At 63.5% G+C, this 10,316-nt stretch overlaps 1 protein-coding gene across 1 annotated transcript; it reads right to left on the bottom strand.

The window, feature by feature from the left end:
• Positions 1 to 7,034: 7,034 nt before the first annotated feature.
• Positions 7,035 to 8,991, bottom strand: FZD10 (frizzled class receptor 10; the record flags this gene model as incomplete). Its single annotated transcript, XM_081113429.1, has 1 exon — positions 7,035 to 8,991. One exon carries the CDS (start codon positions 8,989 to 8,991, stop codon positions 7,180 to 7,182), a length of 1,812 nt encoding a protein of 603 aa, XP_080969555.1. The 3' UTR covers positions 7,035 to 7,179.
• Between the last annotated feature and the right edge of the window lie 1,325 nt (positions 8,992 to 10,316).

Here is a 10,316-nt window from a genome sequence, read left to right as displayed (position 1 = left end):
GTCCCGGGTTTGATTTCCGGTCAGGGCACAGGCCCGGGTAGCAGGCTCGATCCCCCCCAGTGGGGGCCGTGCAGGAGGCAGCCGGTCCATGATTGTCACACGAGAGCAGGATTTTTAAAAAACACGACACGTGACCTAAGGCCGCTGTCCCCGGCTCCCCCCTCGGGCGCCCAGTGGCCCGGCTGTGCTGGTGGCCGGCAGGCCAGGCATCCGGCCCGAGGCCCGGGCTTTGGGGCCGGGGCTGAGCCCAGGACACAGCTGTCGGCCTTTGAAGTCGGTGTTTCCTTACGGGGCCGGGGCACTTGCCTCTGTCTGTTGCCCCCAGATGGCTGAGTCAGCAGCAGGGACGGGAGGGGGGGGGGGGCCGGCCTGGGGGCCTGTGTCACCCGCTGCAGTTTTTTCCGGAATCTTAGACGGGTCGGCCTGACTCGGGGGGTTGGGGGGGAGTCAGTGGGTCGAGCCTGCCCACCGTTAGTACGTTCCTGCAGCTCAGCAAGCTGGTGGCCGAGCTGAGGGGGTCGTGGGGGGGCACCTTTATCAGCTGGCACCTCCACTGCAGCCCCTCCCACCCCCACGGACCCCAGGCGCGAAGCTGGGACCAGGTGGACAGGCCCCGGGAACGGCATCGAAGACGGGGACCTGCGATGGACCCAAGATAAATGCAGCAGCACCAGGTCCAGCCGCCTTCCTTTTTATTCCATTTTTTAAAACGTACGTTCACATTGATGTCAGAGAGGAAGGGAGAGGGAGAGGAGCATCACTGATGGGAGGGAATCACGGACCGGCTGCCTCCTGTGCGCCCCCCACTGGGGATGGAGCCCGCCCCCCGGGCCTGTGCCCTTGACCGGGAATTGAACCCTGACCCCCCTGGTTCATAGGTCAACGCTCAACCGCTGAGTCCCGCGCTCTCTTTAGAACAACTGTGCTCCCACACACGGAGCCACCGGCCAGGGCCCGCCCTCCTCCGGGCGCTCGCACCCCTGAGCAGAGACGGAGGCCCGGGCTGAGGTTCGGGGTCACAGGCCACGTGGATCAGCTCAGGGCACGGAGGTGCTCCTGTGTCCCCGCCTGCCCCCGCCACCTCCTCCCCCGCCCCCCAGCAGCGAGCCGGCCGAGGCGGCTCCCGGGGGCAGGTCTGTGCGGCTGTGCAGGCCTGGGGACCCGTCTTTCCGGTCCACGAGCCGGGGCGCGGGCCTAACGAGCAGGTGGAGCTGGCTGTTCGGGAGCGTTCCTGCGCCTGTTTAGCTGCCCGGGTTGGGAACTGCGTGCCTGGCCTGGGCCCCGTGGCCTCCTGGCTCCGTCCTCCGTGGGCTCGGAGCTCACCACCCTGGTTATTGATTGGTTTTTAAGATGTTTGTGTTGATTTTTACAGACAGAGAAGCAGGGATGAGGGAGAACCATGGACCGGCTGCCACCTGCACGCCCCCTACTGGTGGGGACGGAGCCCGCAACCTGGGCCTGTGCCCTGACGGGGAATGGAGCCCTGACCTCCTGGTTCATGGGTGGGTGCTCAACCCCTGAGCCACGCTGGCCGGGACAGGGTACCCATTTTTTGTTGATATACAGTGGGGCCTGGACTTACGAGTTTAATTCGTTTGGAGACCGAGCTCGTTAAGGAGCTCGTTAACTCAAATTACTCTATCAACTCAATGCAAAAAATCGGCCAAGAGACAGCGGGTATCTCAAAAAACTTGTTAGTGGGGACACTCGTAAGTCAAGGACCCACTGTATATATATAAATTGGGGGGGGGGGGTGTTATCCATTTCTTAATAACTATGAGATTGTAAAAAGTTTTTCAAAAAAATAGAAATCTTGCCCCGGCCGGTTTTGCTCGGTGGCTAGAGCGTCAGCCTGCAGACTGAAGGGCCCCGGGTTGGATTCCTGGTCGGGGCACAGGCCCGGGTTACAGGGTCGAGCCCCAGTGGGGGGCGTGCAGGAGGCAGCCGGTCCATGATTCTCCCTCATCATCGATGTTTCTCTCTCTCCTTCTCCCTTCCTCTCTGAAATCAATAAAATACATTTTTTTTTAAAAAAAAAGAAAACCTGGTAACTGAAATTAGAAAGACCCCCTCCCCCACCCAGCCTGCGAGGCCTCTGGGGGATCGAAGCATAAACACATCGAACCCCCCCCCCCACCCCCAAGGAGGCACCGAGATAGGACGGGCTCGGCCGCCGGCAGGAGCCATCTCCGGCGTCTCAGTCCTGGCCAAGCGCCAGGACGTGTTTTGACATGACTCCCCCCCTTAATGTCTCACCGACGTGTCTCCCCGGGGAAATCCAACCCGTATGTTTCTGATTCCCTCCCCTTGAACTCGGCAAGTGCCGCCCGGAAGTGCCATTTGATGGGGGGGCACGGGGCCCTGTTTTACGAGGCCTTTGCAACCTGGTGCCCCTGGAAGCAGGAAGCCAGGTTTCCCCAGGAGTGAACCAGTCTGGCTCACACGGTGTCCCCGGCGGCCTGGCGACCAGGCTGGGGCCTCCGGTGGCTCCAGACCCATGGGCGCATTTCCCAGCCCGCCTCCTGGGCCACCCGGTTCCTGGGGAAGGTCCTCTGGGGAGAGGCGGTGCCCACGGGGGTAGGGACGGTGCAGCTCAAACGCCGGGGAGGCGAGGCCACCTGGGACAACGCCGGTGGCCACCAGGACGGGGAAGCGGAAGATGGGCACCCGTGGGGGGGAGGGAGGAGAGGGTGCCCGCTGTGTCCCTTCGTGAGTGTCATGTAAGCGCTCACCTCCTGCCCTGACTGGGAATGGAACCGTGACCTCCTGGCTCACAGGCGGATGCTCAACTGCAGCCACCGGCTGGGCTGTGTAGGTCTTATTGGATGCTTTCCCTCTCCCATTTCCTTTTTCTTCAGTGTGTTCTGTTTACCCAAGGATGTAACTCTGCATTGCTGCAGCAGTGCATTGCATTTATTTTATTTTATTACTAGAGGCCCGGTGCACGAATTCATGCACAGGTGGGGTCCCTTGGCCTGGCTTGCTATCAGAGCCGATCCGGGCGACTGGTGCTGGCCCGCTGGGGGGGGGGGGGGGGAGGGACCGAGGGAGGTTGGCCGACCCTGGGAGGTTGGCTGTGGGACCGCACTGACCACCAGGGGGCAGCTCCTGCATCGAGTGTCTGCCCCCTGGTGGTCAGTGTGTGTCATAATGTCGCTTAGGCTTTTGTATATATAGGTTATTTTTTTCATCCTCACCGAAGGATATTTTTCCATTGATTTTTAGAGAGAGTGGAAGAGAGAGGGAGAGACAGAGAGAAACATCGATGTGAGAGAAACACATGGATTGGTTGCCTCCTGCACGCGCCCCAACCAGAACCTGGGCCAGGGTGGAGCCTGCAACCAAGGCATGTGCCCTTGACCGGAATCGAACCCGGGACCTTTGGGTCCACAAGCTGACATTATCCACTGAGCCAAACCGGCCAGGGCTCACATTGTATTGATTTAAAAAAATAACATGGTTGCAACCACCATACCCAGAGCAAAATGACGAATTTTATAACCGACTTTTTCTCTATCCTTCTCATTAGGGCAAATTAGAATCACACGTTCTCCCTACAGCTCTCACGCTTCCTTCTCTCTGTGCCATGTGTGGACGGCCAGGTTGGCACTGATTTTCCCAATACTTAGAGAAAGTCTCTTAAAGGAAAAAAAAAAAGTAGCAACAAAGTTTTGGCTGCATTTAGCTCAGCCTGGGCCAGGGGGGGGGGGGGGGGGGATACAGATACAATGTTACAACCTCAGGGCCACTGGGTGATGTGGATACAATGTTACAACCTCAGGGCCACTGGGTGATATGGATACAATGTTACAACCTCAGGGCCACGGGGTGATGTGGACACAATGTTACAACTTCAGTAGCGGTGCCTTCCCTGAGTTGCAGAAAGAAAAGCAGGTTGTTAATGAACCATGTGTTCAGGCCCCAGGGGCCCCAGGTGTGGCCCTGCTGGGGGGAGGGGGCGGGGGACAGTGGCACCAGCCCCAGGAGCTTGTCACTGGGGATCAAAGGCGGCACCTGCACCTCATAATCACTTCGCCCCCTTTCAAGGAGGACGCTGATTTACCGCCTGTCAGGGCCCATCACTTTGTAGTTCCGCCTCAGACACAGGAGATGTTGTCAGGGTAGGTTCCAAGGTGGCGTTCTGTGTGGTTTTTTTTATTTTATTTTTTATTTTCAGGGCAAATCTTCCCTAACGTGCCCCAAGGTGCTCCTCAGAACAGATGTTCGAGGGACCACCTGTGGTCAGGGGCCAGCTGAGAGCCTTCAGTCCTGGTCCCGGATCCCAGGCCCCCGCCCTCAGGTCCTTGCGGGTGGGATGGACGGAGGTGGGTGTGTTTCAAGGGTGGTCCGGGGGAGCCCTTTCTTTTCTTTCTTTTTAAATATATTTTTATTGGTTTCAGAGAGGAAGGGAGAGGGAGAGAGAGAGAAACACCAATGATGAGAGAGGATCATGGATCGGCTGCCGCCTGCACGCCCCCCACTGGGGATGGAGCCCGAAACCCGGGCCTGTGTCCTGACCTCCTGGTTCATAGGTCGATGCTCAACCCCTGAGCCCCGCCGGCTGGGCCTAACTTTTAAGTCTTGATGCATCTCCTAAAATCCACTGTCCGCCTCTGTCTGTGACCCGGGGGTGGGGGTGGGAGGGGACCCCAATGTCCAGGAGTCTCTGCTGAGACCCGAGCTCCCCCCGGGCAGAGAGGGGCCGGCTGACCTCCCCTGACCTCTGTGGGCAAGGTCACTGCTTCCTCTGCGGACCCACCGACACCCACCCTAGCCCCGGGCCGGCTCTCGTGTTTGCCGAAGCCGCGCTTTCCTGGGGACCTTAGTCGAAGCCGCCCACCTGCCGTGGGAAGCGGCCGACGTTAGAGCCGAGGGTTTGGGGTCGGACCCCAGCTTCGGGCTCCCAGCCCTGCTCTGACTGTGGTTGTTCACCCTCAACCCAGGGTGTTCCCCCATTGATCTTTAGGGAGAGGGGAAGGCGGGGGGGGGGGGGACACAGAGAGAGGAGGCACATCGATGGGTTGCCCCCACTCGGCCTGACCAGGCCCGCGGGTCAAGCCTGCGACCGAGGTATGCGCCCTGGACCGGCATCGAACCTGGGACCCTTCGGTCCACAGTCCCGCTCTCTGTCCACTGAGCCACACCAGCTAAGATCCTTGTAGGTGTTTAAATGCACTTTTCTCGTTCGTTTTTAATGCATGGAAGGCTAGTCTGCATTTGACCTTAAATTACTTTGCCTGTGGAACTGGACCCCAAGCAGCTGCCCCCTCAAACCTCCCCCCGCCCTGCCAGACATTCATTCACAGGCCCGACAGGCGGTGCCCAGCCCCTCTGCCCAGCTCTGGTGCTGTCAGGGTGAGGGTGGTCTCAGGCACCGGCCTTAATTCCTAAACACCCTGCTCAGAGCCCGGCCGGCGTGGCTCAGGGGTTGAGCATCGACCTAGGAACCAGGAGGTCCCAGTTCGATCCCGGTTCGATCCTGGTCAGGGCACAGGCCCAGGTTGTGGGCTCCATCCCCAGTGTGGGGCGTGCAGGAGGCAGCCAGTCCATGATTCTCTCTCATCATGGATGTTTCTCTCTCTCTCTCCCTCTCCCTCCTGCTCTGAAATCGATATAAAACATCCATATTAAAGTAAAATAAAAGACACTGCCCCTCCCTCAGGCTCTGCCCATCTGCCAGGTCCCAGGGATGAGCTGTGACCGCTATGGATGAGCTGTGACCTCTAGCGGAGACCACACTCAGCCTTCGCTGGGAACTGGACAGAGCAAGAAAGTTTCCTCTCTTCCCTCTCAGCGCACAGGGACCAGCAGCAAGCGGAAGAACATCGTTTATTTTTAATAAAATAGAGGAGCACGAAAATATCATATCATCTAGCCGCAGGGGCACCAGCAGGCCCACGCCGACCCCCGGTGGGGAGGGGGAGGGGGAGGGGGCGGGGGCGGGAGGGGTGTGAGCTCGCCCTGGGCCCAGGGCTCCAGGCCCCTCAGGGAAGCCATTTGGGTCACAATAGAGAGTCCATCAGCCCTCGGGCGACTTTGAATGGCCCCCCCCTCCCCCGCCCCTCCCTCCCACAAACCAGGGCGAGGAGCCGCTCACGCAGGCTCCGTTTCCATGAAAAAGCCACAAATGTCACCGGGCGGAGGGCGTCTGAGGCCTGGGCCCCTCGCCCCTTTGTGGGGAGGCTTCTTTATGGTCTTTATCCACAGCTCCTCTTCGGACGCTCAGGGGACGAGGAGGAGAAAACAATGTCCCAATGGCCCGCGGTGGCCCCGGCCCAGGTGAGGTCTGGTGGAAGTTTCTGTCCCGGAGAGAGACGGTGTGTGGGGGGCAGAGGCCCAACCCACCGGGCTTCCCCTCTCGCCCTGGGGGCGCAGAAGTGGCTGCCCTCCTGGGGGCCCTCCCTGCCCCCCCACCCCCACTCCCCCTGGCTCTCTGCAGCCCACCACAGACAGGCCTTTTCATTGGCAAACAAGTCCCCTCTGCTGGGGTTTGTCTAAGGCGAGCAAAGCCAAGGCAAACACACGCTCGGATGTATATTTACCGAAGCTTCTAAACAAAAGTTTTCTTCCGGGGTGGGGGTGGGGGTGGGGGAGGAGGGAGGGGCTGAACCCACTACTTTACCACAAATTAGTTACAAAGAGGCGACTGCCCCCCCCTCCCCAGCCCTCCTTCCCTGCAAACAAACCCAACCCGCTCCCCCAGCCTCGACTCCCAGGGCAGCCGGCCGTCCTGAATTTCAGGGTGAAAACCTTTATGAGCCCGGCTGGTGTGGCTCAGTGGTTGAGCGTGGACCTGGGAACCCAGAGGTCCCGGGTTCGATTCCCGGTCAAGGGCACCTGCCCGGGTTGCGGGCTCCATCCCCAGTAGGGGGTGTGCAGGAGGCGGCCCATCCATGGCTCTCTCTCATCATGGATGTTTCTTTCTCTCTCCCGTCCTCTCTGAAATCAATAAAGACATATTTAAAAAAAAACAACCCCCCCCAAAATACCGGTTTATTATTATTATTATTACTTTTTAAACTTTTATTAAAAAACAAAAAACAAACCAACCAACAACCAGCCAACCAAGAAAAGCACCAAGTTTGGCTGCGCCGGCCACCGTCTCCCCGTGGGAAAGTTTCCTGGCTTTTTTTGGTGTGTTTTTTTGTTTTATTTTGTTTTGTGTTTTTTCTGGCCGGTTCACACGCAGGCAGGCGGCTGTGCGGGCAGCTCATACTTGCCGGGGTACGCCTTTTGGGGGTGCTGGGCTTTTTTGTAAATCCCGCCGCCGCCGCCGCCGCCGCCGCCGCCGCCGCCGGGCGCGTGGTGGGCAACGGCGCTGGCGGGCTTCCTGCGGCCGCGCCCCCGGAACCGGCGGCCGCACACGGAGCGCCAGGACTGCAGCGTCTTGGCGGTCCAGATCCACACGCCGCTGGTGATGCCCACGACCAGCAGCATGAAGATCTTCAGCAGGAAGATCTCCACGGCGGGGATGGAGGCGGCCAGCAGGCAGTCCAGGCTCTGCGTCTGGCTGTCCAGCCGGCACCGGCGCTGCGCGGCCAGCGCCCGCCAGCGCTCCGTGTGCAAGCGCTCGTAGCAGTAGCAGGCGATGACGCAGGTGGCGGGCACGGTGTAGAGCACGGAGAACACCCCGATGCGCACCATCAGCTTCTCCAGCTTGTCCGTGTTCTCCCCGCCCGTCTTCATCACCCGCCGGATGTGGAACAGCGCCACGAAGCCCGACAGCAGGAACGACGTGCCCAGGACCAGGTAGCAGGCCAGGGGCACGAGCACGAAGCCCGTGAGCGCGTGCACGTCCATGCTGCCCACGTAGCAGACGCCCGTGAGCTCGTCGCCCGCCACGCGGCGCATCACCAGGATCAGGATGGTCTTGACGGCGGGGATGGCCCAGGCCGCCAGGTGGAAGTAGCTGCTGTGCGCCTCGATGGCCTCGTGCCCCCACTTCTTGCCCGCGGCCAGGAACCAGGTGAGCGTCAGGACGACCCACCAGAGCGAGCTGGCCATGCCGAAGTAGTAGAGCACCAGGAAGACCAGCGTGCAGCCCGTGCTCTCCAGCCCCTCCTGGATCACGTACAGCTGCCCGCTGTCCCGGTCGCACGCGATGCTCTCCGCGCCCGCGAACAGCCGGATGATGTAGCCGAGGGAGGACACGCAGTAGCACATGGAGAGGAAGATGATGGGGCGCTCCGGGTAGCGGAAGCGCTCGGGGTCGATGAGGAAGGTGAGCACGGTGAAGGCGCTGGACAGGAAGCAGAGCACCGACCAGACGGCCAGCCAGACCACGGCGAAGCGCTTGTCCTCGCGGCTCCAGTACACGTCCACGCCGGGCGCGCACAGCGGCGCGCACGAGGCGCTGCGGCCCACGTGGTGGAACTTGCCGGGGTTGGCGCAGCCGGCGCGCCCGGGCCCCCCCGGGCCCCCCTCCTTGGGAAGCGAGGGCTCCGGCGCGCCCGCGGGGGGCCGGGGCTGCGGCCGGAACAGCGGCGGGAACAGGCCCGCGCCGCGCGCCGCCGCCGGCTCCTCGGAGCCGTTGCTGGGCGCCTCCATGCACAGGTAGTTGGGGTCGTTCTTGTTGGGGAGCTTGCCGCAGTCCAGCGAGTCCGGCCACTGGAAGTGGAACTGCTCCATGATCGGGGAGCAGCGGAGCCGGGCCTGCTCGCACATGACGCGGCAGGCGGGGATGGGGGCGGAGACCTGCTCGGTGCACATGGGCGCGTACAGCGAGCACAGGAAGAAGCGGAGGTGCCCGTGGCAGCCGTACTCCACGAGCGGCGCGAACTCGTGCAGCTGGATGGCCGCCTCGCGCTGCTGCTCGTGGCCCATCAGGTTGGGCATGCGCGTCATGTTGTAGCCGATGTCCTGGCACATGGGGATCTCGATGGGCTGGCACTGGCCGTCGCCCGGGCGCTCCAGGTCCAGGGAGCTGATGGCGGCGCACGTCCCCAGCACCTGCAGCGCCAGCCACAGGCGGGGTCCCGGGCGCCGCGGCATGGTGCCGGCGTCGGAGGCGCCCCGGCGGCGGGGAGGTCCGCGGCCCTCAGAGCCGCCGCTCCCGGGCCCGGGTTCGGGTTCGGGCTGCTGGCCCCGGCTCCGCGTCCCGGCCCGGGCCCCCGCCCATGCCCGCCTAGCCTGGCCCCGCTCTCCCGGCGCCCGGCGGCCCGGGCCTCCGCCGAGATGGGGCCGCGGAGCCGGGAAGCGAAGTCGGCGAACAATACCGGGAAGCGAGGGGGCCCCGGGAGCCCTCGGCGCGGGCGGCGGGTCTCGGCCGGCAAACTTTGGCCTCTTCGGGGAGCGCGCGGGGGGCGCGTCCGGAGCGGGCGGCGGGCGGCGGGGGCGCACGGTGGCCGGGCCAGCGCGCCGGGCTCCTCTCCCCCCACCCGCGCCGGCCTCGGCCCGGCCCGGCCCGCAGCTGTCGGGAGCTTTGCGTCCCGGGGCGAGGAGACGCGCGGAAAGGCGAAGGCGGAGAGCCGGCCGGTGACAGGCCCCGCCCCCGAGCGCGCCCCGCCCCCGCCGCTGCTTTGCATGAGAAAGCGGGGCGGCCCCTCGCCGGCTCCGGGGCCCCGCGGGGCGCAGCGCGGTCTCGCCCCCCGCCCGGCCCGGACTCCCCGCCTGGCGCCTCGGCCGGTCCTGCCCGCCGCCCCTTCTCCCTCTCCCCGCCGGCCTCCAACTTTGCTCTCCCTCCGCCTCCCGCCCGCGTGCGCCCCCTTTCCGGGGGGACCCCTCGGGCTTGTCCCCGCACCCTGCGTCTCTGGCGGCCTGCGCCCCATCTCCCGGAGGACCCCACGGGCGCCGAGGTCGCGGGAAGCTGGGAGACGGGCCGGAGGGGGCGCGGGTGCCCGCGGCGGGGGGCTGGGCGCATCGTCCCCGCTTTCCCGGGGGGTCCCGGGCCGGGGCGCCTTCAAAGCGAGGCGGGATGTGCGTTTTACAGCCGCGGCCATAAAGTGGCCCTTTCGCTTGTAAAGCCGCCGCGCCGTCCGGGGCGGGGAGTCGCCAGGCCTGCGCGCGCCCGGCTCCGGGAGGCCCGGCCTTTGAAATTTCAAAGCGAAGCGCCGGGCCGGGGGGAGGGGCGGGATCCGGACTTTTAGGGCCGCTCCCGCGGGGTCTCCGCCCGGAAGGGGGGCGGGCGAGGGGCGGGCCCGCTCCCGGCACGCCGACGTCCCCCCTCCCCATTCCCGGGAAGTGGGGGCTTGGCTTGGATCCTGGGGATCCCCCCGTCCACCCAACAAAGCCGTGGCGTTGAGGGGCCTCGCGCCGGCCCGGGCTGGAGTTTATTTATGATCGGAAGCCGTTCGCTCATCGGGGATTTTTGTTATTAG

This window comes from Myotis nattereri (genome assembly GCF_964212035.1).
Source record: "Myotis nattereri genome assembly, chromosome: 19".
In the NCBI taxonomy this organism is placed as follows: Eukaryota; Metazoa; Chordata; class Mammalia; order Chiroptera; family Vespertilionidae; genus Myotis; species Myotis nattereri.
Note: the sequence above shows the minus strand (reverse complement) of the source record. Positions and strands in the feature narration are given on the sequence as shown.